This window comes from Dromaius novaehollandiae, chromosome 29 (genome assembly GCF_036370855.1).
Source record: "Dromaius novaehollandiae isolate bDroNov1 chromosome 29, bDroNov1.hap1, whole genome shotgun sequence".
Lineage (NCBI taxonomy): Eukaryota > Metazoa > Chordata > Aves > Casuariiformes > Dromaiidae > Dromaius > Dromaius novaehollandiae.
This window is the reverse complement of record NC_088126.1, coordinates 2,520,856-2,545,970: the sequence shown is the minus strand read 5'-3', so window position 1 is coordinate 2,545,970 and position 25,115 is coordinate 2,520,856. Positions and strand designations below refer to the sequence as shown.

Below are 25,115 nucleotides of genomic sequence, written 5' to 3'. Positions count from 1 at the left end.
CCAGGGCGAGTGGGGCAGCTCTGAAACGCCCCCGGAAGAAAAGCCAAGAGCCAGAAGTGGAGGAAAAGAGGGAAATTTAATCCTCAAACTACTCCGAAAACAGTCCCCAACTGCCCCTCTCGGGCCGCATGTGCAAACGCCGCCATCCAAGGCGGGTGACGGACCGGCCACCCGTGCTCCCCACCACCCCCCGAGCGGGCAAGAAGGGCAAGGAACGGTTAAAACCCCCCAAACGCCTTCGTTATCCCAGAACCGTCTGCCTGACAAACTCGCCGCGTGCATGAACCCAGCCGGCACCATCCGAATAAACAGCTCCGGCCTGGAAGCCCCAGCTCGAAGGAAGGGGGTTAATTAAGGAGGGGGATTAGAGCCGGGTGCTGGGGGCACCCGTTCGCCCCGCTGGGGTTGCCCGCGTACCCAACGCCCTCGCAAGTGCCCCAAAGCCGCCTCGCGCAGCAAAAACCAGGGTTCGGGGGTGCCGCCCCGGTCATTTCGGGGGGCTGTCGGGGGCCGGGGAGGCGGGGGGCTGCCCCGCGGCGATGCGGCTGACCCGCTCGAAGACAGCGTGGGGGCAGAGCGGGGGCACGGCCTGGGCCAGGGGACACTCGTCCACCAGGCTGTTCACGGGGGTGGGCGGCAGGGCCACGTCCTCGTCGGAGGCCGCCGGCCCCAGCGGTGCCCCGAGGACGGTCCGGAGGATGGGCAGCACCTTCTTGCGCGAGGCCAGCGTGTTGCCCTGGGTGTAGGCGCTGATGCAGGGCCAGGGGCTGGGCAGGGCGTGGAGGTGCAAGGACGGCGTCGTGGCCTCCTCCAGCGCCCGGCACATCTGGAGGGGACGGAGAGCGGTGTCCGGCGGGTGCCTCTCCAGCACCCGCTGCTCCAAAATCGGGGCTTTTCAGGGCGGAATGAGCGCCGTGGCAGAGAACTGCCCAGCTCGGTGCACCCTCTCCCGCCCCAGACCCCCGTACGGCCCCCACGCTGGGGTCTGGGACCCACCAGAGGGAGGCCCGGATGGGTTCGGGGTGCCCCCGCGCCACTCACCGCGCTGCGGACGGCCTCGCGCTGGCTGTACACCGCGAGCTGCCGGAAGGGCTCGCCCCGCTCGTTAAAAGAGACCGTCATGGTCACGAGCCCCGCGAAGCCGCGCGCCTGGCAGAAAGCCTCCAGGTCCTGCAGCAAGCCAGGCCGGTGCAGGAAGACCTGGAGGGGGGGAAGACACTGGTGTCACCCCCACTGTCCCCATTGCATCACCCCGTGCCTCAGTTTCCTCTCGCCGAGCCTCACCTCCAATTTCACGTAGATCCCGCTGATGCCGAGGGCCAGCTCATCGCTAGAGAGGGCTTTGAGGTCCTTCCGCAGCATCTGCTCTGTTGTGAGGTCTGCGGGGGTGAGAGGGGCCCAGCATGAGCCGGGGGGGCACCACAGCCCCCAGCGGGGGACACAGCCCGTCCTCGGGGACACGTCCTTGTCCCCCAGAAGAGCATTTGTCCAAGGAGGAGCTCGCAGATGCCCCCGATGCAGCTGCCAGGGCGCGGACCTGAGACATCGTACTTTGCCGCTTGCAAAGCTTCAAAGATGACGTCGCGGGCTGGCAGCTCGGGGAACCTGGACTCGAGCAGGGTGACGCACGCCGTGTCCCTGGGTGTCACCTTGCCGCCTGCGGGTTTCAGGTTCACGGAGTCCAGCAGGATGGTGGCTGGGGGGGACGGAGGCCGTTAGCGCCGCGGAGCTGAGCCCCGGCGTCACCGTCACCGTGGGACGGGGCTCAGCGGCCCCCAGGCTGCCATCTGGAGCGGGGTCCCGGCCGCCTGTCCTCACCGTGCAGCAGCGCGGCCGTCAGTCCATCCAGCAGCCCCGGCGGGCCCTGGGCGATGCGCTCCGTCACCAACGTGGCGCAGGAGCCCACCAGCTCCGCCGTGAGCCGGCAGCGCGGAGCCCAGTCCCGCTCCAGCGGCCGGTGGTCGAGGACCTCCACCACGGCCTCCTCCAGGGACGCATCAGCCCTGGCCAGCGAGACGGGGACAGTGAGACCCGCGTGGTCCCCGCCAGCACTAGCAGAGCCTGGAAACCCCCTTTGCTCCTCTCCTTCCACCCCGAAAACACTCCGGGGGGAAAGGGAAAGGTTTTACCCACCCTGAGCCAAAATCAAGCCCTCACACACGGCAAAACTGAGGCTGGTGACGTGGGTCCACGTCCCCAGGCTGGGAGCCGGCCCGGCTGTCCCCGTGCCATCCCCGCGCTCGCCTGGGCAGGATGTGGTGGTCGACCAACGTCAGGGAGAGCAGTCCGGCCTGGTGCAGCCCGGCCAGGTCGATCTCGTCGCGGAAGATGAGGGAGGCGTCCGGGATGCGCTGCTGCCGCAGCAGGGCCACCGTCTCCGTGCGGAGGGCGAAGTCCGAGCGCGGGATGTTGAGCACTGGGATAAAAGCAGCTTTGGACGTCGGGGAGGTCTGGAGAGGCAACGGACACCCGGTGAGGCATCTTCCCATCTCGACCCTCTCCGAAAATCCCCCTGGAGCAACCGGACAAGCCTCACCTTCGCCAAGAAATACGCCAGGGCCAGAGCAGACACGGTGGAGTCCAGATCGCAGGCCTCGTTGCCCATCACCACGTGGACCTCCTGCTGACGCTGGATGTGCTCCTGCCGGGGCGAGAGAGGCATCAGGCACGTCAGCGACCCGTCCCACGTCCCCGTCCCAGCACGGCCCCTCCAAAGCACTGGCCACACAGGCACTTTGGATAAGAGACCCGGCCAGCGTTGATTTATGGCTTGAAAACCCCACATTAGCAGAACACGCGTGCAAAACCAGCAGCATGAAGCACCAGGGAGAAAGGAAAGGACTGCAACGGTGGGGACGAGGTCCTTTGGTCCCTGGGGGACACCCAGCTGCTTGGTTGGCATGGAGGAGAGATGCAGGGATCAGCCAACAGGGCTATCTGCCCCCCTTGCCCCCAAAATCGCCACATTTCAGCCCGTTTCTGCCCACAGGAGCAGCAGGGACTTGCGGACCCACACGTCCTCTGCCCACGGGTCCCCGTATCGGTCCTGGCTCCCCGGCGCTCAGTGCGGCACGTGACGCTTGAGGGAGACGCCCTGTCTAGAGGCCTTTTTTCGGTGCCAATATTTCACGGCATAACCCAGTTTTGCTCATTTATTCCATATAAGCGGAAGAAGCGAATAACCGACAGCCGCGCTTGGCGTCTCCAGCATCGACCCCGCGGCGGAGGGCCCAGCCTTTGCGCGGCCTCCTTCCACGGTCCCCTCTCGAAGTCAAACTCAAGCGCCAACCCCGAATTGCCCCAGCGAAGGAGACGGCGGGGGGCCGGGAAGCTCGGGACAAGGGTTACAGGCGCAGGGGCGAAGGGACATCACTGCGGTCCCTCGTGCTGAGGAGCCAGGAGACATTAAAACAGAGGCTCTCGATTTAAGTTTTGGGTGTAGATGGATGCTTGATTTTAGCAAACTGGAGTCTGGGCTTTGCCAGGGCTGGAGACAGGGTTTTATCACCCTGTAACTCCGGAGGAGGTGGTGGCCCCTCTCTGCAAGGGAATTAAGGGCCTCGATGCTCCTCGAAAGCCTCCCCAAGGCGAGGACGTTTCCCAGGCAGGGCCCGGGGACAGTCCTGCACGGCAGAGCACCCCGAAACGCTCCCCACGGCGGTGCAGACCCCTTCGAAGCACCATGCAGCGTCCGTCCCCGAACACCCCCCGTTATGTCCCGTGCACCCTGCTCCACGCTGCCCTCTCAGTGCGCCCTGCTGTGCCCCTGCTCCTCCCGGCACCCAGCACCCTGCACCCTGATCCCCCCCTGCACCCTGATCCCCCCCTGCACCCTGATCCCCCCTCCCTTCACCCAGCACCCTGCACCCTGATCCCCCCCCTGCACCCTGATCCCCCCTCCCTTCACCCAGCACCCTGCACCCTGATCCCCCCCTGCACCCTGCTTCCCCCCTGCACCCTGATCCCCCCCTGCACCCTGATCCCCCCCAGCACCCTGCACCCTGATCCCCCCCTGCACCCTGATCCCCCCCTCCTTGCACCCAGCACCCTGCACCCTGATCCCCCCCTGCACCCTGATCCCCCCCAGCACCCTACACTCTGCACCCTGATCCCCCCCTGCACCCTGATCCCCCCCTGCACCCTGCTTCCCCCCTGCACCCTGATCCCCCCCTGCACCCTGATCCCCCCCAGCACCCTGCACCCTGATCCCCCCCTGCACCCTGATCCCCCCCTCCTTGCACCCAGCACCCTGCACCCTGATCCCCCCCTGCACCCTGATCCCCCCCAGCACCCTACACTCTGCACCCTGATCCCCCCCTGCAACCTGATCCCCCCCTCCCTGCACCTGGCACCCTGCACCCTGATCCCCCCCTCCCCGCACCCAGCACCCAGCACCCCAGTCCCCCCTCCCTGCACCCAGCACCCTGATCCCCCCTCCCTGCACCCAGCACCCCGCACCCAGCACCCCGCCCCCCGCCCCCGCCCTCCTTGCAGCCCCTGCGCCGCAGCACCGGGCCCCTCCCTGCCGCCCCCGGCCCCCGCGGCCCCCCGGGCCCAGCACCGGTCGCCCCCCGGCCCCCCCCGGCCCCCGGTACCTGCAGGGCGGCGCGGCGCCCCTCCACGAACCGCTCCATGGCGGCGGCGGCGGCGGCGGCCGCCACAACGGCCCGGCGCGGCCTGGCCTGGCCCGGCCCGCGGCTCCCCCGGCTCCCCCGGCTCCCCCGGCTCCCCCGGCACCCCCGGCACCCCCGGCACCCCCGGTTCCGCCCGGTTCCGCCCGGTGCAGCCGCGTTCCGCCCGGCACGGCCCGGTACGGCCGGCACCGCCCCCCGGCGCGGCGCGGCCTGGCCGCCTTCCCTCAGCGCCCTGCGGGGGGGGACGGGGAGAGCGGGGACGGGGGGTGCGACGGGGACGGGGGGGGGACGGGGCAGAGTGAGGGGGACGGGGGCGGCGGGGGGGGGAGGCGACAGGGGGGCTGGGGAGGGCGAGGGGGGCACAAGGTGGGGGCTGGTGTGACAGGGACGGTGTGACGGGGACGGTGTGACAGGGACGGTGTGACAGGGAGACAGTGTGACAGGCACGGTGCAACAGGCAATGGGACAGGGAGACAGTGTGACAGGCACGGTGTGACGGGACAGTGTGACAGGGACAGTGTGACTGTGACATGGAGACAGTGTGACAGGGACAGTGTGACAGGGGGACAGTGTGACAGGGAGACTGTGACAGGGATGGTGTGATGGGGATGGTGCGATGGGGGACAGTGTGACAGGGACATTGTGACAGGGATGGTGTGACAGGGGGACAGTGTGACAGGCGGTGTGACAGGGACAGTGTGACAGTGTAACAGAGACGGGGGACAGAGGGACAGTGTGACAGCAACACTGTGACAGGGAGGCAGCATTGGGGGGGCCTTTTCCAGGGGCCTTTCCCAGGCGGCTTTCCCCACCGCCCGGCTCTTCACCCCCCCCAAAAAAAAACCGGGAAAGTGCCTTAAAAAAGAGGAGGAAAACATGAAAAGCGGCGAGGTCGGGCCTCGCCGGGGAGGGCAGTGGAGGCAGGCCCGGAGGTCACCCCGCCGCCGGGCCTTCGGCCTCGCCACGCCGCCGAGCGAGGCGACTTCCTCCTCGGCGGGGACAGGGAGGGCCGGGGAGGGGGAAAAAAAAAAAAAAGGAAAAAAACCCCCAAAGCCCTGTCCGCCGAGCTGGTTATTTATTTGCCTGCTTTCTCCACCCCCCCGCCCTCCCTCCGCCTGGCGCTGCTGTAAATCCGCCTTCCCGGTAGATGTCTCTTTGAAAAGCGCCCGAGCGGAGCGAGGAAAGTCGGAGGCTCCCCTTCCTCCGGCGGCTGGCGGCCTCCCGCAGATCCGGAAAAAGAAGAAGAAGGGGGAAAAAGAAAGAGGAGAGAGGAAAAACCAGCGGCGAAACTTCCCCCCCCCCCCCCACCCGCCGGCGGGACCGTCAGCGGGGTAAGCGCGGGGCGGCGGGGAGCGCGGGAGGTGAGGTGCGATGAGCGGGGCCGTTCTCAATGCGGGGGGGACGAGCTCCGAGTCTCGCGCTGCTTTTTGGGGGGCGGCGGACGCTGCGGCTGTGTAAAGCTGTGGCGTTTGGGCCCGGCGGCAAGGATCCCCCAGGCCCCAAACCGCCCAAAACTGAGGCGGGAAGGTGAAGGAACGGGTGTAGGCCCGGGAGGGGGGTCCCCCCCTGCCCCGAGCACCGCCGGCCCTTCGCCAGGGCGGTGTGCGACCGAGGCGGGGGCGGCGAGGGTTGCTGCTTATCTCAGCAACAGGTAGGTTTTGCCGCGATGGTCGTCTCTGCCGGCTGTGACGCAGCGGCTGTTGGGCTCGGAGGTGTTCCGCCGGCTCTGTCTGTTGTGGCGTGTCACCGGACCGGCAGTGTAGCTTTTCAGGAGCCACCTCCCCAGTGCCGCGATTACACCGTGATTACACCGTCGCAGCTGCTTCCTCGCTTCCCGCCCTCTCCGCATTTTATCGCTGGGTGGTGGAAGGGAGGAGACCCATTCCCCGGGCTCCGGCTGCCTGTGGTCTGCGGTGGGAGCGACCGGGATGCCACCGAGGGATCGGGGATAGGACACTGGCTGCGTTTTGGGGGGTGATCTGTCAGGGGTCTCATCAGCGCTGCAGATTAAGCATGGTTTTGGTGGGTTAGCGAGGGGAGTCCGGCTGGAGCCGTGTCAAGCAGAGCCTTCTCCGGGGCCCCGCTGGCCACGGGTCCACGATCCACCACTCCAGGTGGGCCGCGAGAGCTGGGAAGTGACTGGAAAGAGTCCCAGGGTGTAGAGAAACCCAAACGGGGTTTATCCTAGGGAGGAGGCCTGACCTGTGGCCTTGGTCTGAGGTTTTCTCTTGGCAAACAGGTGACAAAACAGCCCTTCTCCCTGAAGAGGCATCAAAGGTGCTTCCAAAAAGCAGCAGTAGAAGGAGGAGTTCAAGCCTTGGAGGCCAGCGGGCTCCGATCCCCCCCACCCACCCGCCGGTCAGCTGTTTCCTAAGCAGAGACCAGGTAACGATCCACAGCCCCGACCCTTCAGCCTCACCCCACTCACCCCTTGGTCCCCAGCGCGTAGGATGAATCTGCGTCCGAGCCCCAGGGCTTTTGGAGCTGGTTTTTCAGGCTCCGGGAGCTGTGGGCCTCGCAGGACGCTGTCCCCAGCCCCGGCTTTGCCTGGGTGCACAGTCCATCCCGGAAGGCGTCGTGGCTGGCTCTGCTTGGCACCGAGGGAGCCAGGCAGGGCGTTTTGGAAGCCGGGCCCTGCTCCTTCACAGCCACACCAGTAGCTTTATTCTTTTATTCTTTTTCCCATCTCATCTCCCTCCGGGGTCTCTCCATATTCTGGCCTACAGGAAGCTTTAATGGTGCGTGCGTGCGGGAAGATAGGGACCAGCACCTGCTGGGGCTGTTTTTATGGCCTTGATCCAGCAAAGCACTTAAGCGTGTGCTTAACTTTGGGTGCGTTGCTCCTCCTTCGTTAAGACCACTCCATTGCTGAGGGTGAAGCGTGTGTTTAAGTGCTTTCCTGGCTCTGGGCCTGAATTCCTCTTTGTTTTTACGCTGCAGTTCTAGCCGGAGATGAGCACATTTACAACACTGTTTTTTTCTGCTTTCTACCTGTGAATCATTTTTGCGTAACATGCGGACCGCAGCGGCTCCCAGGCCGGCTCCGAAGCTGCAGGCTCCTGAATTCCCATGCCAGAGGTGGGAAGGGCTGAGAAGGGCTTGTTAAAGCTTTACCTTTGCAGGACTGACCTTTCGAGGATTGTTTTTTGGTGAGGGGAAGCCGTTCACCTTCCTTACGTGTTTTCTTTCCTAAATGAAACCCTGCAAGCCCGAATGACTCTAGCTCTCCTTGCAGCAAGAATATTTGGCTCTTTGGGTGTGAATCCTTTTTGCTGCGTGGACTTTTAGCACTAGGCAGCAGTTTCGTTCCTCCTTGGGCACCCCACTTTTAGCTTGGCCGGTAGCGTGCCGGTCTCTGAACACGGCCCCGATCTACCTGCACTGAGCCTCGCTGCTTGTTTGGACCGGGACTTGGAGAGATTAGCTCTGGCCCATAAAAAGGTGGAGAGGGGAATGGCTCAGAGGGGACAGATCCTGCCTTGGGGCAGGGGATGGCCCTGCTTGAATTTCTCCAGATACTTTGCAGCTTGATTAGTCCATGGTCAAAACCACGCCACACTTTTGACAGCATAAAAATCGCCTTGCTCCTGGGAGCTTGGGGATGCTTCAGGCAAAGAGCAGCCACCAGGCTAGCGAGAAGCTCGCTGGAAGCAGCACAACCCCTTTTTACTGCTGCTGGCATCACAAAAAGAACAGCAAGGACATGGTAAAGAAACCACCCAGGGCTCAATTGCTTTGTTTCCTGGGACTTTATGGCCTCAAAGGCAGCAGGGTCATTATTCTTGTGACTTCAAAGACTGGGGGGGAGGCAGTAATTGGGGCAGAGAGATTAGTTGGCTTGAAGGTCAAGCTGCAAGCAGGGTCTGGGGAGGAACCCAGGTGTCCCAGCCCTGCTGCTGCGCGCGCTCGGGGAGGAAGAGTCGTGCTGCTTTTCCAAACTTGGCTAGAGGTGGCGGGGGGTGGCGGCGTTAGGCAGCCGGGGACGTTCTTGTCTGAAAGCTGCCTGGGTTATTATGTGACTGTTTATTACCATAACACCCAGGGATGCCGCAGGAGGGCAGGATCCAATCGCGCTGCTTCAGTGCGAATATAAAGCGAAGCCATCCTCTCCCCGCGGAGCTGACAGTTTATAAGATCGTAGCTTGTTTTGTTTGAAGCTGCCGGGGCCTCTGAATCTGGGCAAACCACAGGCTGGAAAACTCAGCGCGCCAATTCTTGCCGCGAGCTCCTGGGACTTGCCGAACCCAGTGCAGTGACGGACTCTCAGGGACGGTGACATTAGAGGGCCTGCTCCGCACGCGACAAAGCAAACCAGCGTGCCAGAGCCGGCACAGGATCCGGGCTGCTTTTGGGACAAGAAAGGGCAGGGCAGAGGCGAGAGGGGGACAGGCTGGTGACAGAGACGCTTGTGATGCTGCTAGGCTTAGCCAAGGGCTCGTTTACGTGGGGAAATGGCTCGGAGCCACTTCAGGGGAAGAGCCCGCGAGCTCCAGCGTCCTGTTGTCTGCAGGCTGCTGCCTGCTCACCCTGTTTTGGAAGTGGATTCAGCCTAGCCATTTCCAGCGTGCTGTGACAGCCCACGAGCCTGGGCAGCCCTGCGACGTGGCTGGGAGAGCAGCCGCTAGCAAATCCCTGGGAAAGGGGCTAAGAAAAAGCGCGAGCTCAGAGAGACCCTTGGCTGGGCCTCTGCAGCTTTGGCCTTGAGCCTTGAAGCAGGTTTAATTTGCACCCAGCCCTTTGGGTTTGTCAGGCCTTGTTGGAGGACGGGTCCACGAGTTTGTCTCATCTTTGGATGCATTTGTACCTCCTAATCCCTCACATCCCGGGGCAGCAGGTACCACGGCTGCGCAGGAGAGGGATTGGAGGCAGTGCTGAACCACTGCAGCGCATCATATAACTTGTCCTCTCACTTATTTCCCTAGAAATTCCCCATCCTGCAACCCCCGGGGTGCGGAGGAGGCTGAGGGCTCCGCTGTAGCAAACAAGAGATGCGAACAAACTGTAAACACGGTGCCTGCCTGGTCATTACCGTCCCCTTTAATACAGGGCCTCATTACCAGGCCGTAAGAAGAGACGAGAAAGCCCTGTGCTGTGGGACAGCGAAGCTGCTTGTTTCTTTTGCTGCTCTTGTTCCATCCCCATGGGAGCTCGCAGCGGTGCAGGCAGCTGTGAGGAAGCTTATTCTTTCTTATTTCTTTGCTTTTTCCACGCTTGGCGGAGCAACATCAGCAAAACTCTCTCAAAGCACAGACAGCGCCTTTTCTATGTGGGTCAAGCTCTGCCTGTCTGTTTGCTCTGCGTTTGTCCCACGCGTCCCCCCTCCAAGCATCTCAGGACCATGTCGTTGTTCCTCCGTCCCCACACACTTGCCGAAGGGCCGAATGCCTGATTCCCGTCGGAAATACAGGTGCTTCCAAAAGCGCCCGTCCATCTGCAGCACCCCCGAGGGCTGCCACCGGATTTGGTTTCATCCGTGGGCTTAGGTGAGGGCTGGAAAGGCTGTGCATGTGGCGGTAGGAGGGAGAAGGATAAAGATTAAGGAGTAATAAGATCTCTCGGTGAGGCAGCTTAGGCGTGTGTTTCAGCTGGAACAGCCCTGCCGCTGCAGGGAGGGCTGAGGGGAACGTCGAGGTGGGGAATTGAGGAGAAAACGTGCAAAAATGGGAGTGAGCGGAGGCTGCTGGAGTGTCCAAGGCGCCACCTGAAGTCCCCACCTGCCAAAGCCCTGGGCCGTCGGGCTCTGGACTTGAAGTAGGACAAACAGAGCCGAATTATTGGCAATCTGATAACGCACTGATTCCTCCGACTTGTTTCTCTCCTTGCTCTCCGTGCAGTGACGCCGCGGAGGGAGAGTCCTGCTGCCGGAGCGGCCCGCGGCGCTCCCCCGCAAGCCGCCCGGACGCCAGCCGAAGCCGCCTACGTGGTCAGCTCCAAGCAAAGGCGGCTGCGGAAGAAAAACCAGCAAGGGCAGAGCCGCGGCGAGCGGCAGGTGGAAAAATCCAGAGCAAGGCAAAGCGAGAAAGAAGCAGCCTTTGTTCTGTTTGTGTAACCTCCAGGCGGGAGAGAAACGGATGCTAGGGAAAGAATTCGGAGCCGCGGAGATCCGCAGAGACTGATAGAGAATTGGAAAAACAAGTTGGCAGGGCTTTAAAAGGCCGATTTGCAAATGCTGTTTGTGGGACCGTCTTTGTTCCCCAGGTCTGGGCTGGGTTTTCAGCAAAATAACTCTCATGTAAGTACATCAGTTAAACTTTTCAGCCCAACATTGTAGTTTTGTTTTGAATCTCTTAATTTCTATCAGTTTCTTCCCCACTTTAAAAGCTAACGGGAGGCAGATAAAACACACGCGCATTTGTTGTGTTATTATTTTAAAGGTGATTTTGAGGTATAATCCACATACACAGAACAGGGGGAATATTGCATTTTGTTGGTGGTGAATAACTGAGTTTAAAGCAGGAGAGGGAGGCCGGCCTGCGTTTATTTGCCTTGACGCTGGTCGATAAGTGGCAGGCCAGGCACTGCTGCAGAATTTTTTTGCAGAGAGGAGCAGAAAGTCGTTTAGAAAACCGACAACAGCAAAACTTTCGCGAGAACATCAAAGTGCCTAACAAAGACTTTATTAAATAGCCGGGGAGGGCTCCCTGCAGAATAAACAGCCTCCAGAACAAGGACTTGGCCTTTAATAAATCAGCCTTTTTAAATCTGCCTTGTGAGAGTCTTTCAGAGATTTCTTAGATATGCTTTAGTTTTGCTTATTTAAACGAATCTAAAGGGCCAGGGGAAAAACATAAGCCACACTTAGCTTTGGCTAAACATGTCACGCTTGATGAATGAATTGGACTAATATATGTATTTTGTCTTGAAATACCTGTGTTTTATTATTCTCGGAAGGGAGAGATCTAGGATGCAACTATTCCTGGACAGACCCGGAGCATTTCTGACTCTCTGATCTGGACACTGAGCCCCTACCCACTCCCAGGAAGGGCTCCGACTCTTTTTTCCCTGCCTCCCGGAGAGGAGCAGGAGGGAACAGCGCCGCGGGGCCAGCGTGCCGCGGGGAGCGTGACGGGATCGTGGCTGGAGGCCTCGCACCGCTGGATGCTCTGAGCGGGTGTGATGGAGCCCCAGCAGCCTGCCCCGATGAAGGGGGAAGGCGTCAGCGGCGAAGGGACCGACCCCGAAATCTGCCAGGCTCCCCTGGGTTTAGAGGAGGTCGTCAAGGGGGAAGAAATACTAGTTGCCGGCCAGGAGAGCCAAGAAGCCGATGGGCAAGACCGGACTGCGTGCCGCGGGGAGGAAGACGTGCCTCCCAGCCCGAGGCAGGAGGAGCTGCGCTGCGCCCTGGACCTTCTCTCCATGGGTGACGCCGAGCATCCAGAGAGCGAGGAGGTGGGAGAAGAGAGCAAAGACACCCAAGAGAGCCATGAGGCCGCGGCCGAAGGCGACCGACCCGCCGGAGGGGCCTCGCTGCCCGACGCCTCCGTGCCCAGCCTGGGCGCCGGGGCCGTGGAGCCGGCGGCCGAGCCCACCAAAGCCCAGTCCCCAAGCCGGGAGCGGGAGCCCGAGCCGGATTTCTACTGCGTGAAGTGGATTACCTGGAAAGGCGAGCGGACGCCCGTCATCACGCAGAGTGAGAACGGACCCTGCCCGCTCCTGGCCATCATGAACATCCTCTTCTTGCAGTGGAAGGTGAGCGGCACGGAGAGGCACCGGGGCCTGGGACAGGTGGACGCCGGGCGCGTTTTGTCCGGTGTGACACCAAGCAGGACTGCCCATGTCCCATCCTCTTCATTGTGCCGGGACAAATGTTCAGGAGGTCACGTGTGGAACCAGCCTGGCGCTTTGGCCTGGCTAACGGTCCCAAATCTCTTCTGCTGCCAGGTGAAACTGCCCCCGCAGAAGGAGGTCATCACATCGGACGAGCTGATGGCGCATTTGGGTGAGCTGGGGCCTCGCTGGGGTGCCGGGGGGCAGGTGACACCTGTCCCATCGTCCCTGCACGCTCCCGGGAACCTGGGACCTACACGGGGCAGGGTCTCCAACGCGCTGCCCTGCTTGCAGGTCTGTCCCTTCTTTCCCAGCCATGGGGATCTCTGCCCTTCCTCCCCCGGTCTTCAGCTCCGAATCTCACCCTGACCTCGTTCCTGGTACATAGCCCTCAAAGACATGTTCCCGTTCTGCGTGTGGAGGAGGAGGAATTGGAGCTGGGCTCCAACATGGACCAGATCCCTCGTGTCCCAGCGGTGGGATGGCAAGAGCAGAGGGAGGGCAGTTCCTGGGGTGTGAAGGAAGCCAGGTTTGGATCCAGGCTCTGCGTGCGCCTTTGGGCACAGCATTTAGCCCGCCTGTGCCTTAATTTCCTTGCTCCCTTGGGGGGAGAGAGCTCAGCACTGCCTGGGGATGGGTAGAAGGAGGAGAGGTTGCGGGGAAGGCGCTGGGGCTGACCAGCCGCGTTTGCTCTGTTGAAGGGGACTGCATCCTATCCATCAAACCCCAAGAGAAATCGGAAGGGCTGCAGCTAAACTTCCAGCAGGTGAGGAATAAGGTCGGATGGGGGGAACAGACCCATTCGCTTGTCTTCTGCAGGGCCTTGAGGGACGGAGTGCCTCCGGTCGCCCAGCCCCAAAATTGTCCACCTAAGACATGTCCTTTGTCCCCAGCGCAGCCCTGTCTAGGGGAGCTGCCTAGCCTGCAGAACCGGGGGGTGCTGGGCTGGGCCGCAGGACTCGGGGTACCTGGCCCCGTTCCCCGACTGAGACCCCTTGCTCTTCCCCCTGCAGAACGTCAATGACACCATGATGGTCCTCCCCAAGCTCTCGACGGGGCTGGACGTCAACGTGCGCTTCACGGGCGTCTCGGACTTCGAGTACACGCCTGAGTGCATCGTCTTCGACCTCCTCAACGTCCCGCTCTACCACGGCTGGCTGGTGGACCCACAGGTGAGCCAGCTCCGCGGCCGCGGGGCCTCACACCACCCGTTGCGGCGTGCTGGTGGGTTGGATGGGGTTGAAAAAGCCTCTCTGGGGATGGACACGGCCCTGGTCTGCTCTCTGCTGTCGGGGAAGACACAGGCCTGGCTGTTTGGATGTCCCTGAGGTGGAGCAAAGGTCCAGCTAACTCAGTGGGACCTGGAGCTGCAGCCAAAGCCAGACACGCTGGGTTGGGGCGCACAGGGGCCGGACGCTTGCTTCCCTTCCCACGCAGAGGAGGAACACCTCCACGGCTTAGACTTACCATCCTCACCCCGCCCCGGGCTCACCGCTCCGTCCCTCCCCGTCCCCGCAGAGCCCCGAGGTGGTGCAGGCCGTGGGCAAGCTCAGCTACAACCAGCTGGTGGAGAAGATCATCACCTGCAAACACTCCAGCGACTCCAACCTGGTGACCGAAGGTAACGGCCCCCCGGCAGCTCTCGGGCAGCGCCGGGGTGGGTTCGGGCCCGGCAAACGCCCCGGGACCGTCTGGGCCCTGCTCCTGCCCTGAGGCCGCTCTCGCCCCAGGCCTGATCGCGGAGCAGTTCCTGGAGTCCACGGCCTCGCAGCTGACGTACCACGGGCTGTGCGAGCTGACGGCCGCCGTGAAGGAAGGGGAGCTGAGCGTCTTCTTCCGCAACAACCACTTCAGCACCATGATAAAGCACAAGGTGGGAGCGTGCCCGGCTGCTGTTGCCCTGCGGAGCACAGAAACCTGGCTTTTTGCAGCATCCGCGGGGATTTCGGTCCCGAGGATCCCCCCTTGCTGGGCAGCAGGACTGATTGTCCCCGTCCCCTCTTCGCAGGGCCACCTCTACCTGCTGGTGACGGACCAGGGCTTCCTGCAGGAGGAGGGGGTGGTGTGGGAGAGCCTCCACAACGTGGACGGCGATAGCTGCTTCTGCGACACCGACTTTCATCTCAGCCACGCGCTGGGCAAGGAGGCGGCCGGCGCGTCCTCCCCGGAGCACCAGCTGCAGCAGAGACAAGTGGACCAGGTTGGGGACAACCCGCGGCGGCAGCGATGGGGGGACACGCAGGACACCCGGCCCCCCCCCCGGGTGTGCTGAGCCCCTCCGAGCCTTCTCCTCTGTCCCCAGGACTACATGATCGCCCTGTCGCTGCAGCAGCAGCAGGGACAGGGCCCCTCGGCGCTCAGCGACCTCGAGCTCGCACGGCAGCTGCAGCAGGAGGAGTATCAGCAGCAGCGGCCGGCCCCGGCTCCCGCGCAGGTAGCGGGGTCCCCCTGCCTTGCGCCCCTTTTCCAGGACCCGGGAAAGGGATCGAAGCAGAGTTGCGGGGTGGCTGGAGACCGTGTCCCGCGGGCGCACGGCATGGCGGGGTGGAGGGACGGGGGTCTCGGCTCTTTCTGCGGATTCCCAGCCCCTTTTCTCTCCCCGCAGGGCCGCGCGCAGCCGGGCGCCCGGGCGGCCGGAGAGCGGAGGCAGAGGCCGAAGCAGGACTCGGACTGCGTGCTGCTGTAGAGCACCCGGCCCCGTAAGGCCTCCCGGAGCTGCGGCACCCATGGGTGCCCTGCCCCGCGTCCCCCTCCCCGGGGCAGCCCCGTCGCGGGGAGCTGCGGCCAGGCCGGGGGCGCTCGCGGGGTCCCCCAGCGCCAGAGCCCTCCCTGCGCTCCTGCCCCTCCGGGGAGCCCCCAGCCCCATGGGGGGGCCTGGGGACGGGGCAGAGCGGGGCTGGGGGGGGACAAGGCGGTGGGGTGTCAACCCCCACCCACCTCCCGGCTCCCCAAATCTTTCCAGTGGCCTTAAAACGGGGGTTAACCCCCCCCCCCAGGGTGAGGGGTGTCCCCTGAGCCCCCCGGTCCCTCCGGAGCGACGGGGACCCACCTGCTCCGAGACACAGGACACACACCCCCCCCGGGGACACCCTGGGGACACCCCCCCCCGGGGGGAACACACGCACTGGGGGGGGGACACCCCCCCCCCCGGTGTCCGTCACGCTGCCTTAGCCCTTTGCAAATAAAGAGGACTTTTCCCGTTGCCCGCGTGTCCGGCTCGCGGCCGCGAACACGCGTGTGCGGGGGGGGCGCTGGGGGCGGCGCTGCTCCTGCCCCGCTGCCCCCGCGGGGGGGCCCGGCACGGCTGCAGCGGCGCGGCGGGGCCGGCAGGGGGCGCCGCGCACCGGGACCGGGGGTGCGGGGGGGGGTGCTTAGGGTGTGCATGGGGGTGTATGGGGGTGTGCGGGGGTGTGCATGGGGGTGTATGGGGGTGTGCATGGGGGTGTGCGGGGGTGTGCATGGGGGTGTATGGGGGTGTATGGGGGTGTATGGGGGGCGTGGGGGGTTGTGCATGAGTGGGTGTATGGGGGGTGCATAGGGTGTGTATGGGGTGTGCATAAGGGTGTATGGGGGGGTGTATGGGGATGTATGGGGGTGTGGGGTGTACATAGGGGTGCATGGGGGTGTGCATAGGGTGTGCATGGGGTGTACATAAGAGTGTATGGGGGGCGAGGGCTGTGCATGGGGCTATATGGAGGTGTGCGCGGGGGCACAGGGGATATATGGGGATGTGTGCGGTGTGCATAGGGTGGTATGGGGGTGTATGGAGGGGTATGGGTTGTGCATGAGGTGTATGAGGTGTGTATGGGGGTATACGGGTGTGCGTAGGGTGTGTACGGGGTGTGCGTAGGGGTGTATGGAGGCATGTGGGATGTGTATGGGGGTGTGTGGGGTGTGCATAGAGTGTCCCTAGGGCAGTATGGAGGTGTATTGGGGGGTGTATGGGGGTATACAGGTGAGTGTATGGGATGTGTATAGGGGTCTATGGGGGTGTGCATGGGCATGTCCATAGGGGGTGTATGGGGGAGTGTGTGGGGTTGCATAGGGGGCCTATGGGGTGCATGAGGTGTGTATGAGGGTGAGCATAGGGTGTGCATAGGGTGTACATAGGAGTGTGTATAGGGGGGCATATAGCGGGTGAGCATAGGGTACGTATAAGGGTGAGCTGAAGGAGTGCGTAGGGGTGTGTTCGGGGGAAAATAGAGGCCGTACAGAGGTGAGTGTAGGGTATGTATATACGTATGTTGCAACACCCCGCGGCAGGGAGCGTCCCGGCTGGTCCCGAGCCGCAGCGTGACTCTGAGTCACATCCGCAGCCCTCCGGCCGCCCGGAGCCCGGAGCCGGAGCCATGGCCGGGCAGCAAGGGGCGGCCGTGGCCCCCTGCCCCTCCACGGTCCGTCCCGCAGGAGGGACGTCCCCCGCTCTCCCTCTTCCTCCTGCCCCTTGTCCACCCCTCTATCAACGCTCTATCCATCCCTCCCTCCATCCATCCCTCCATCCACCCCTTCTATCTGTCCATCCATCCCTCCTTCCATCCATCCCTCCTTCCCTCCACCCATGCCTCCATCCACCTTGTATCCCTCCCTCCGTCCACCCCTCCATCCCTCCCTCTATCCTTCCATCCCTCCCTCCGTCCACCCCTCCATCCCTCCCTCTATCCTTCCATCCCTCCCTCCATCCATCCTTCCATCTCTCCCTCCATGCACCTCATGCATCCCTCTATCCCTCCATCTGTCTGTCCCTTTCTCCATCCACCTCTCTTTCCATCCATCCCCCCTCCACACCTCCATTCATCCCTCTATTCCTCCATCCAGCCTCCTATTCCTCCATGCGCCCGTGTCTCTCCTTCCCTCGCCCCGCCCCTCACTCGCCCCGCCCCCTCACTCGCCCCGCCCCGTCGCTGGCCCCGCCCCCGCCGGCGCAGCCGGCCCGATCGGCGTCTCCGCGGGGGATTGCTCAGGCCTGGGCCGCGCGCTGCCGCGCCCCGCCCTCCGTGGGCCGCGCTCCCCCGCGGGCCGTCGGCGTTGGCGGTGACGTCACCCCGCCCGCGGCCTGGCGCGGGGCGCGCGGGGGGCGGCGCCAGCGGCAGCGCCAGGCGGCGGCGGCGGCGGCTCCGGGCGGCGGCGGCTCCGGGCGGCGGCGCGTGAGTGAGCGAGCGGCCGGGAGGCAGCGGCGGGCGGGGGGCGGGCGCGGGGCCGCGGCGGCCCGGCCCCACAGGCGGGAGGGCCGGGCCCGCAGCCGAGGAGGCCCGGGCGGAGGCCGGAGCGGGGCGCCCGGGCTGGGCCGGCGGCGGGACCGGCCTGAGGGGGCGGCGGGGCCGGGCGGGGGGAGGGGAGGCAGCCGGCTCCGGGGAAGGGGCGACGCCGGGCCCGGGGTGGGGTGGGGGGGACAAAACCCGCCGGGCCCGGGAGGGGGCGGGCGGCCACTTACTGCATTTCTCCTTTCCGTCCCGTTTCTCGCCATTTTTGCAGTCCCGGGGCGGGGCTGGGGCCGGGCAGTGCCCGCGGAAGGAGGGAGGGAGCCGGCGGCCCTGCCCGCGGCCGGGGGGGACCGTGTCCCGGCCCGGCGGAGGGGGCCGAGGCACCCCGGGACCGCGCACCGGTGCATGGGAGGGGTCGGCCCCCCCCACCGGGGCTGTGCACCGGGGCGGGGGGGGGGGGAAGTGCCCCCCCGCTCCCCCCGGGGGCTAATGCACCCCCCGGGCCCTGCACCCTTGGGTGGCCCCAGGCTGGGGGGGGGCACACGGCACCCTGGAGTCCCCCCTGGCTCGCACCCCCCACCCAGGGGGCACCGTGGCGGCGGGGGGGGGGGCACAGACCCTTCCTGGGTGGGGGGCTGGGTGCTCCTGCCCTGTCCCCCCCCCCATAGCAGGCACTTGGGGGTCTGACCCCTAAAAAGCTGCTAGGGTGGTGGGGCTGGACATCCCCCTCCCCCCTTTCCCGGCCCTGGATGCTCCCAAACACCGGCCACGGCTCCACCGGGAAATTCCTGGCCCCCGGCTCCATCACTGGCCGGGGCAGTGGCGCCCGGCGCTGCCCCCCGCCTCAGTGTCCTGGGCCGCTCCACCCCGCCGGGAGTTTTGGGGCAAATAACCCCCTTTTCCCATCCCCACGGCCCGGCCGCTGCGGAGGGTCCGGGCCGGGAGGAAAAGCGCCAAATATCTCCGAGCGTTTCCGAGCCCGGGGCCTTCAGCCCGGCTCGAGGCTCCGCGCAGCCCCTCGCGGTTAATTATTCGCCTCTCCCGGGAGCCTCAAACGCCGCTGTCTCTTTGCAGCCGGCGGTGATGCTCGCTGGCTCTTCGCGGGCGTTTCGGGGCTCTTCCTGCCGCCCGTTATGGGGCGGCCGGGCCGGGACCTGCTCCGGCGACCCCGGGAGCCTGCGGGTTTCGGGGCGGGCCGATGCTCCGAGCCAGCTTTATCCAGCCTCACGCAGAGGCTGTCGCTTTGTGGCTTTGACCTAAAAATTTGGAGAGTTTCTTGCTTTTTAACACAATTAACCTTCGAAACAGGCTTGGACCACGGGCGCTTTTGCACGTAAAGCTTTTGCCTCAATCTCCGCGGTTTTGGGGCTGCCGCGTTCCCCGCTGACGGTTTGTAGCTCCGGCCGCGACTGCCCTGGGTTGCTCCCCGCCGCCGTGGGCCCTGCAGCATCCCCGGGCTTTTCTGTGCTGGGGGGTGACGAAAAGGTGCCGCGAGCCCTGACCTCGCGTGTCGCCCGCTCCCCGCGGGGCACCTGCGGGGTAATTGCTTCCCGCTGCGGCGCAGCCCTTATCTGTGGTCTCGCCTGTTTAAATCGGGATCGCTCCAGGGCCGCGGCGCTCCCGCCTTCGCCTTGCGAAACGTTTCCTCCTTCCCCGGGCGGCTGTTTCTCCGCTCGCACCTCGGGGCCGCGATGCCCTGCACCTCGCTCCGCCGCCATCCCGCCCGCGCCTGGGTTTTCCAGCCCGCGGGAGCGTTTGCTGCTGGGACGTTCCCGTCTCGGCCGCCGCCGAGGTGGGATCACCTCCCCGCGGCGGTTGTCTGCGTGTCCTTGTCCTGCCCGGGGCGCCGGGGCTTTTCTTTTTAAGGCACAAAGGTGCCCTTTGTGCCGCCGGCAAATCCCTAATCCTGCGCCTCTTGGACACGCGGCGGCCTGGAGCCGCTGGCTCCCTCCTCGCTGCAGCCCCGCTCTGCTCCCGGCCCGCGCCTGGGTATTTGGGGCAGGAGGATTCACCCTTCCTCTTCCTCCCTCCACGCTTTCCCCCGGGTCTGCATCTGTCCCGCTGTCCCTCCGGCCGCGGCGATGATGCTGCGGGACGCGGCACTGCCGGGAAGCGGGACGGGGCCTGGATTCGGACGCAGGGGAGCGTCTCCGCGGCCGGGAGGCCAGTTGCTTCCTGCGGCCGGGATCTGTCCCGCTGGTCGGAAGAGGGAGCTGGCCTCGGTTAATCATCACCCTCTGACCTCTCCGCCGCAGGGAGCAAAGTCCCTTCGCCGGCGCCGAGCACCCGCCGCCGCACGGCACTGGGGGAATTTCGCGTCCCCGTCGGGTGGCTGCACCGGCGGCTCGGTGGGTCGCTCGCCTCCACCGGGGCCGAACCCCATCCCGGCCGTGGGGATCGGGACTGGCTGCGAAGGAGGGTGGACGGAGCACAGGGCGGCTCGGACCGCGGCACGAGGAGAGGAGGCGTCTGCGCCGCGTCTCCCTGCTTTTCGGGGACGGGGCGAGGGGACCACGTCCCCCTCTCGCGACCGTGCGGCGTGGGGCCGTAGGAACGGCGACGGGGCCGCGAGCCGGCCCCCAGACACCTGGGCCCCTATTGCCGGCACCGCCGAGAGCCACTTCTGCTTTCGGGGCCGAGGCCCTTCCCCTGGTGCCGACTGGCGGGGAGTTTCGCTGGCTGAGCGGCACCTGCGCGATGGGGACGCTGGGGACCTCGTGGCGAGCGGGGGTTCCCCAGCTGCGGCCGGTTCCCCTCCTTCGGCCCCGAAACGCAGCCCGTCCGGGGGATGAGCGCAGCTGCAGGCCGAGCGCCGGGTGTGAGGTTCGACCTGCTCGGGGTTGCCCGGACCCACGGGTTTAAGCAGGTCCCACAGCGCCGGGGTACTCGTTAGCCGTGGGGTGATCAGCCCGGTAAACGGTGGGAGAGACGGGAGCGTTTTGGGGCTGGAGGACCTCGGGGCTGGCGCCCACCTCGCCAATCCTCTTTTTTTCTCCCCCCAAGCATGTTTCAGACCTTGTACAGCTACTTCTGGTGGGAGCGGCTCTGGCTGCCGGCAAACCTCACCTGGGCCGACCTAGAGGACCGCGATGGGCGAGTCTACGCCAAAGCCTCCGACCTCTACATCACCATCCCCTTGGCCTTCCTCTTCCTCGTCGTCCGGCACCTCTTCGAGACGTGAGTGATTCCTCCCCTCCGTCCCCTGGAGACAGGGTCCTGCCGTCCCCGCGTCCCTGGAGCTGGGCACGGTGCTGGGGACACGCTGCAACGCCTGAGCCCTGGGGAGCGGGACTGATCCCCTGGAAACGCCTCTCTTTCCTCCCCTCCCAGCTGCAAAATGGACCCAGGAGTCCTGCGAGCCTGCGGCCGTGGCATCCCGAGGGCTGGGCTGGCACCGAGCTGGGATTTGCCCTCGGCGCAGATTTCGGGCCGGGGATTTGCCCTCAGCGGCCCCGCACAAGCGTGGCTTTGTGCATCCTCCGTCGCCCTCACTGTCCTTATCGCTGCCCGGCGTTTAAGGAGCGATTTGTTAGGCAAACAATGGCGAGCCGAGGCCGGGAACAGACGGGTCTTTGTTGGGATGGCCGGAGAAGGGGGTGGCACCTCACCGGGGTGGATACGGCCCTGCCTCTTCATGCTGGACCAGAGAGGACCTGACCCCCGTCCCCATGCCCTGGGGCGGCAGAGGGACCCAGGGGATGCTCCTGTGGCAAATCCCACCCTGGAGAAGCCGCTCGTAGTGAGGCCAGGTAGCAGCGGGATGGGGAAACGGAGGCACAGAGCGGCTGGAGGTCCCGGGGTGGCTTCTCCGGACTGTCCCTGGTGCCTGTTTGATGGGGCTGGGTGATACAGAAGTGGGGACATCTCATTTGTGCCCTCCCTTTCCCCAGGTATGTGGCCACCCCCTTGGCCGGGCTGTTGAATGTCAAGGAGAAGATCAGGTTAAAAGCCACCCCCAACGCCGTGCTGGAGAAGTTTTACGTGGCCACCACCAAGCACCCCAAGCAGGTGAGGAGTGTCCCCGAAATGGGCTCGGGGTGGACGGGGCAGGGTGAGCGGCGGGACGTGGGTGCCACGGCGCGGCGGTGACGTCCCTGCCGCCCCACAGGCTGACGTGGAGATGCTCTCGAAGAAGAGCGGCTGCACAGTGCGGCAGGTGGAGCGTTGGTTCCGCCGCCGGCGCAACCAGGACCGGCCCAGCCTGCTCAAGAAGTTCAGAGAGGCCAGGTGAGACCCTGTGTCCGTCTGTCCGTCCCCTGGGCTGGTCACTGGGGATGCACCGTGTCCCTGCGGCAAGTTGGTCCCTGCGCTGCGGGCAGTGGATGGGGCCGTGGGGACGCTGGCTCGGCCAGGAGCTGCCCCAGGAGGGCGCAGTGTGGGGCCGGGGGCTCCGTCCTTCTCCCTCCCTCGCCCCAGTGCCCGTCTGAGAACCGTCTGCTTCCTTTTTCCAGTTGGCGATTCACGTTTTACCTTATTGCTTTCATTGCTGGCATGGCTGTCATAGTAGATGTAAGTACCAGCCCCCCCCGGCCGCCCGGCCCCCCGGCCTCCGCAGCCCCCGCTAATGCCCCTCCATCTCCCTCTGTCCCGCAGAAGCCCTGGTTCTACGACCTCCGGGAGGTGTGGAAGGGATACCCCATCCAGGTGAGCGCTGCACCGCGTCCCGGCCGGCTTCCCGCGGCCCTTCCCGCCCCCGGGGGCTGCCCGGCTCTAGCTGACGCTTGGGGAGGGGGATCAGAGCCCCCAAGGGTGCAGGAGGGTTCCTGGGACCTGCCAGCTCTGGCTGATGCCGAGGGAGGGGGATTGAACCCCCCTGGGATGCAGGAGGTCCCTGGGACCCAGGAGCAGAGGGTCAGACCCCCCGGGATGCCCAGAGGTTGTCCCCAGCCTGTCCCTTGGCTTTCAGAGCATGCTGCCCTCCCAGTACTGGTACTACATGATCGAGCTCTCCTTCTACTGGTCGCTGCTCTTCAGCATCGCCTCCGACGTCAAGCGCAAGGTGGGCTGCGGTCGTGGGGCTCCGGGGACGGGATGGCCCGCTTCGAGGGGTGGCGGACACAGGGTCGTCTTAGCAGGCTTTTCCCAGGCCCCGTGGGCTTTGGGGACTCTCTGGCCAGGAGAATTGAGGACAAAGGGGGGATCTTGGGGACAGGAGGCAAGGCAGGGCGCTGAGGGACGGAGCAGGGCTGGCGTAACCCCGTCCCCCCGCTTTCCCGCGCGCAGGACTTCAAAGAGCAAATCATCCACCACGTGGCCACCATCATCCTCATCAGCTTCTCCTGGTTCGCCAACTACATCCGCGCGGGGACCCTCATCATGGCCCTGCACGACTCCGCCGACTACCTGCTGGAGGTACGTCCCCGTCCCCGCTGGGCACGGCCGTGGCCACGGCCCGCGTCCCCTCCCCGGCTCACGCCCCTGTGCTCCCGCAGTCCGCCAAGATGTTCAACTACGCCGGCTGGAGGAACACCTGTAACAACATCTTCATCGTCTTTGCTGCCGTCTTCATCATCACCCGCCTGGTCATCCTGCCCTTCTGGTGAGCGCTGGGTGTGGCTAATGGGTGGGGAAACTGAGGCACGGGGCAGCGGGGGGGCCTGCCGGCGTGGGAAGCTGGTCCCTGGCATTAAAAGAGCTTTTTCTCCCCGCGTCCCGGGCAGGATCATGCACTGTACGGTGGTTTATCCACTGGATCTCTACCCTGCCTTCTTTGGCTACTACTTCTTCAACTTCATGATGGTGGTGCTGCAGTCGCTGCACATCTTCTGGGCCTACCTCATCATCCGCATGGCCCAGAAGTTCATAACTGGAAAGGCAAGTTGGGGGCCCGGGCATGAATCACGGCTCCCCTGCGCTGGGAGCTCGTGGCTCCCCGGGAGCTGCCGGCGTGGGGCGGATGGGCTGTGTCCAGACGGGTCGGAGGGCCGCTGCCTGCCACAGCGTGCTCGCTTGCGGAGGGTGCGAGGGGGAGACGGGGGGCTGCGTGGAGGCTCGCAGGCAGCCAGAGGACCGGAAAGCTCCGTTTGGCTTCCCAAATCCCAGAGTATCCTTGGGGAAGAGCGACTGTGGCGGAGGGCTGGGGAAACTGAGGCACGGCGGGGAGCCGGGGTGCCCCAGCTGACCGAGACCCCTTTCCCCATCTCCTCCCAGGTGGTGGAGGACGAGAGGAGCGACCGCGAAGAGACGGACGACACGGAGGAGGAGGAGGAGGCGGCGAAGAACGGGCCCCTCTCCAACGGCCACCCCGTCCTCAACAACAACCACCGCAAAACCGACTGAGCGCCCTCGCCCCGTGGCTGCGCGGCCGGCCCTGGCTGGCAGGGGCGGCCGGGGGCCTGCAGGAGGCCAAACCCGTGAGACGTCAACTCCCACCCTGCCACCGTCACGTAGCGCCAAGGTCCCCGTCCCCTCTCCGTGCCCTCCCTCGTCTCCCCTCCCTGGTCCGGCCGAGCAAACCGGGACCCGCGGAGAGCCCGTCTCGCCCGCCCGCTCCCCTCCGAGGGGGCCGCAGCTCCGGGGACGGCAGCGCTCGCTGCTTCTCCGTGTCACGCTCACTGTTCGTGCCCTTTCTGCCTTTCACCCACTGCCTTAATCCGCTGTGGTGCCAGCACGCCCCGGGGCAGGCGGAGCGGGGACCGCTCCCCTCCGGGACGGATCCTTCCCCTCCCCGCGGCGGAGAGCTCGGCTCCAGCCCCGCGGCGGGCTCGAGCCCTGGGTTATCTCCCCTTCCCCTCGCCGGAGGGGAGCCCGGCCCACGGCGGGCCTTTGCGCCTCTTCCCGGTGCCAACCCCGCGCGAGAAGGGTTCGGAAAAGCCCCTTCCCTCTCCGGCTTCGCTGCCGGCGCTGAGCGAGGGAGGATCGAGGTTTGCTGGGGGGGATCGTACGGGCTGGCGCAGTCCGGGCTCCGCCGCCCTCGGCGATCCGCGAGGAGGGAGCAGATGAAGTAGTCCTGGGTGTTTTAGTGGCTGAAGTATTAGACAACACTATGGAGTACTCGGGGGAAGGAAGCTGTAGGGTTTAGTCACTACTAGCGTCTCGCGGAGGAGTTTAATCCCCTCGTTTCCTTTTCTGTAAATGGATTTCGATTGCCTTGAGTCTGTCCCTCTCCGTGGCCTCTCCCGGTCCCCTCCCCAGCTGTAACAGGACAACTTTGCGACTGATTTTTGTTTCTATTTATTTGGAAGATAGAAGGAGCCGGGCCTGGCTATGCCTCCCGCATCCGCCCATCCGCAGGGCGAAGCTGGACGTAGCGAGATCTCCCAGTGCAGAGGGGTGGGGGGAAAAGGACCATTAACCAATGTCAGACCAAAATGTGTTTTGTTGTTTTTGTTTTTTAAAAAAAAAAAAGTTAAATATATTAAAAGTTAAAAAAACTAATAAACTTCGGTAAAAATGGGCTCGGGCATCTTCTGTCGGGTTTGGAGCAACCCGGAGGTGGAAATGGCTTGGGCTGGCGCTTCTCGGGCCGGGGAGACCTGGGTCAGCCTCTTTTTACCTTTTTGTTCTTCTTTTG

General features: G+C 64.8%; 3 protein-coding genes across 7 annotated transcripts; 2 read left to right on the top strand and 1 right to left on the bottom strand.

Annotated features, from left to right (window-relative positions):
* Nucleotides 1–57: 57 nt before the first annotated feature.
* Nucleotides 58–4,795, bottom strand: PRUNE1 (prune exopolyphosphatase 1). 2 transcript variants are annotated; one of them, XM_064499146.1, is made up of 8 exons: nucleotides 4,756–4,795; nucleotides 2,537–2,641; nucleotides 2,245–2,450; nucleotides 1,819–2,003; nucleotides 1,538–1,696; nucleotides 1,285–1,379; nucleotides 1,042–1,200; nucleotides 58–826 (listed from the first exon to the last, which is right to left on the bottom strand). In XM_064499146.1, exons 2-8 carry the CDS (start codon nucleotides 2,603–2,605, stop codon nucleotides 488–490), a joined length of 1,212 nt encoding a protein of 403 aa, XP_064355216.1. In that variant the 5' UTR covers nucleotides 2,606–2,641; nucleotides 4,756–4,795; the 3' UTR covers nucleotides 58–487. The 2 variants fall into 2 exon arrangements, with proteins under 2 accessions (XP_064355216.1, XP_064355215.1); XM_064499145.1 differs by lacking the exon at nucleotides 4,756–4,795 and adding an exon at nucleotides 4,596–4,748.
* Nucleotides 4,796–5,566: 771 nt separating this feature from the next.
* On the top strand, nucleotides 5,567–15,603 carry MINDY1 (MINDY lysine 48 deubiquitinase 1). Of its 3 annotated transcripts, none has more exons than XM_026111555.2 (12): nucleotides 5,855–5,965; nucleotides 6,874–7,019; nucleotides 10,469–10,866; nucleotides 11,526–12,323; nucleotides 12,516–12,573; nucleotides 13,103–13,167; nucleotides 13,415–13,573; nucleotides 13,920–14,022; nucleotides 14,132–14,274; nucleotides 14,410–14,601; nucleotides 14,704–14,835; nucleotides 15,007–15,603. In XM_026111555.2, the coding sequence occupies exons 4-12, from the start codon at nucleotides 11,751–11,753 to the stop codon at nucleotides 15,085–15,087; spliced, it is 1,506 nt and encodes a 501-aa protein (XP_025967340.2). In that variant the 5' UTR covers nucleotides 5,855–5,965; nucleotides 6,874–7,019; nucleotides 10,469–10,866; nucleotides 11,526–11,750; the 3' UTR covers nucleotides 15,088–15,603. The 3 variants fall into 3 exon arrangements, with proteins under 3 accessions (XP_025967342.2, XP_025967340.2, XP_025967341.2); XM_026111556.2 differs by having other exon boundaries at nucleotides 5,882–5,995; XM_026111557.2 differs by lacking the exon at nucleotides 6,874–7,019 and having other exon boundaries at nucleotides 5,567–5,965.
* Nucleotides 15,604–17,416: 1,813 nt separating this feature from the next.
* CERS2 (ceramide synthase 2) lies at nucleotides 17,417–24,998 on the top strand. Of its 2 annotated transcripts, none has more exons than XM_064499149.1 (11): nucleotides 17,417–17,545; nucleotides 20,606–20,779; nucleotides 21,493–21,610; nucleotides 21,711–21,829; nucleotides 22,054–22,111; nucleotides 22,196–22,246; nucleotides 22,509–22,601; nucleotides 22,826–22,954; nucleotides 23,035–23,141; nucleotides 23,263–23,416; nucleotides 23,753–24,998. In XM_064499149.1, exons 2-11 carry the CDS (start codon nucleotides 20,607–20,609, stop codon nucleotides 23,879–23,881), a joined length of 1,131 nt encoding a protein of 376 aa, XP_064355219.1. In that variant the 5' UTR covers nucleotides 17,417–17,545; nucleotide 20,606; the 3' UTR covers nucleotides 23,882–24,998. The 2 variants fall into 2 exon arrangements, with proteins under 2 accessions (XP_064355219.1, XP_064355220.1); XM_064499150.1 differs by lacking the exon at nucleotides 17,417–17,545 and adding an exon at nucleotides 19,932–19,950.
* Nucleotides 24,999–25,115: the final 117 nt, after the last annotated feature.

Coding starts and splice junctions, on each gene's coding strand:
- PRUNE1 (XM_064499145.1), bottom strand. CDS start 4,634: ATGGAGCGGTTCGTGGAGGGGCGCCGCGCCGCCCTGCAG. Junction 2,642..4,595: donor GGCGCCGCGCCGCCCTGCAG/GTACCGGGGGCC, acceptor TCGCCCCGGCAG/GAGCACATCCAGCGTCAGCA. Junction 1,697..1,818: donor GACGGCCGCGCTGCTGCACG/GTGAGGACAGGC, acceptor CGTCCCCCCCAG/CCACCATCCTGCTGGACTCC.
- CERS2 (XM_064499149.1), top strand. CDS start 20,607: ATGTTTCAGACCTTGTACAGCTACTTCTGGTGGGAGCGGCTCTGGCTG. Junction 21,611..21,710: donor CCACCAAGCACCCCAAGCAG/GTGAGGAGTGTC, acceptor GCCGCCCCACAG/GCTGACGTGGAGATGCTCTC. Junction 23,417..23,752: donor AGAAGTTCATAACTGGAAAG/GCAAGTTGGGGG, acceptor ATCTCCTCCCAG/GTGGTGGAGGACGAGAGGAG.
- MINDY1 (XM_026111557.2), top strand. CDS start 11,751: ATGGAGCCCCAGCAGCCTGCCCCGATGAAGGGGGAAGGCGTCAGCGGC. Junction 13,168..13,414: donor TGCAGCTAAACTTCCAGCAG/GTGAGGAATAAG, acceptor TTCCCCCTGCAG/AACGTCAATGACACCATGAT. Junction 13,574..13,919: donor GCTGGCTGGTGGACCCACAG/GTGAGCCAGCTC, acceptor CCGTCCCCGCAG/AGCCCCGAGGTGGTGCAGGC.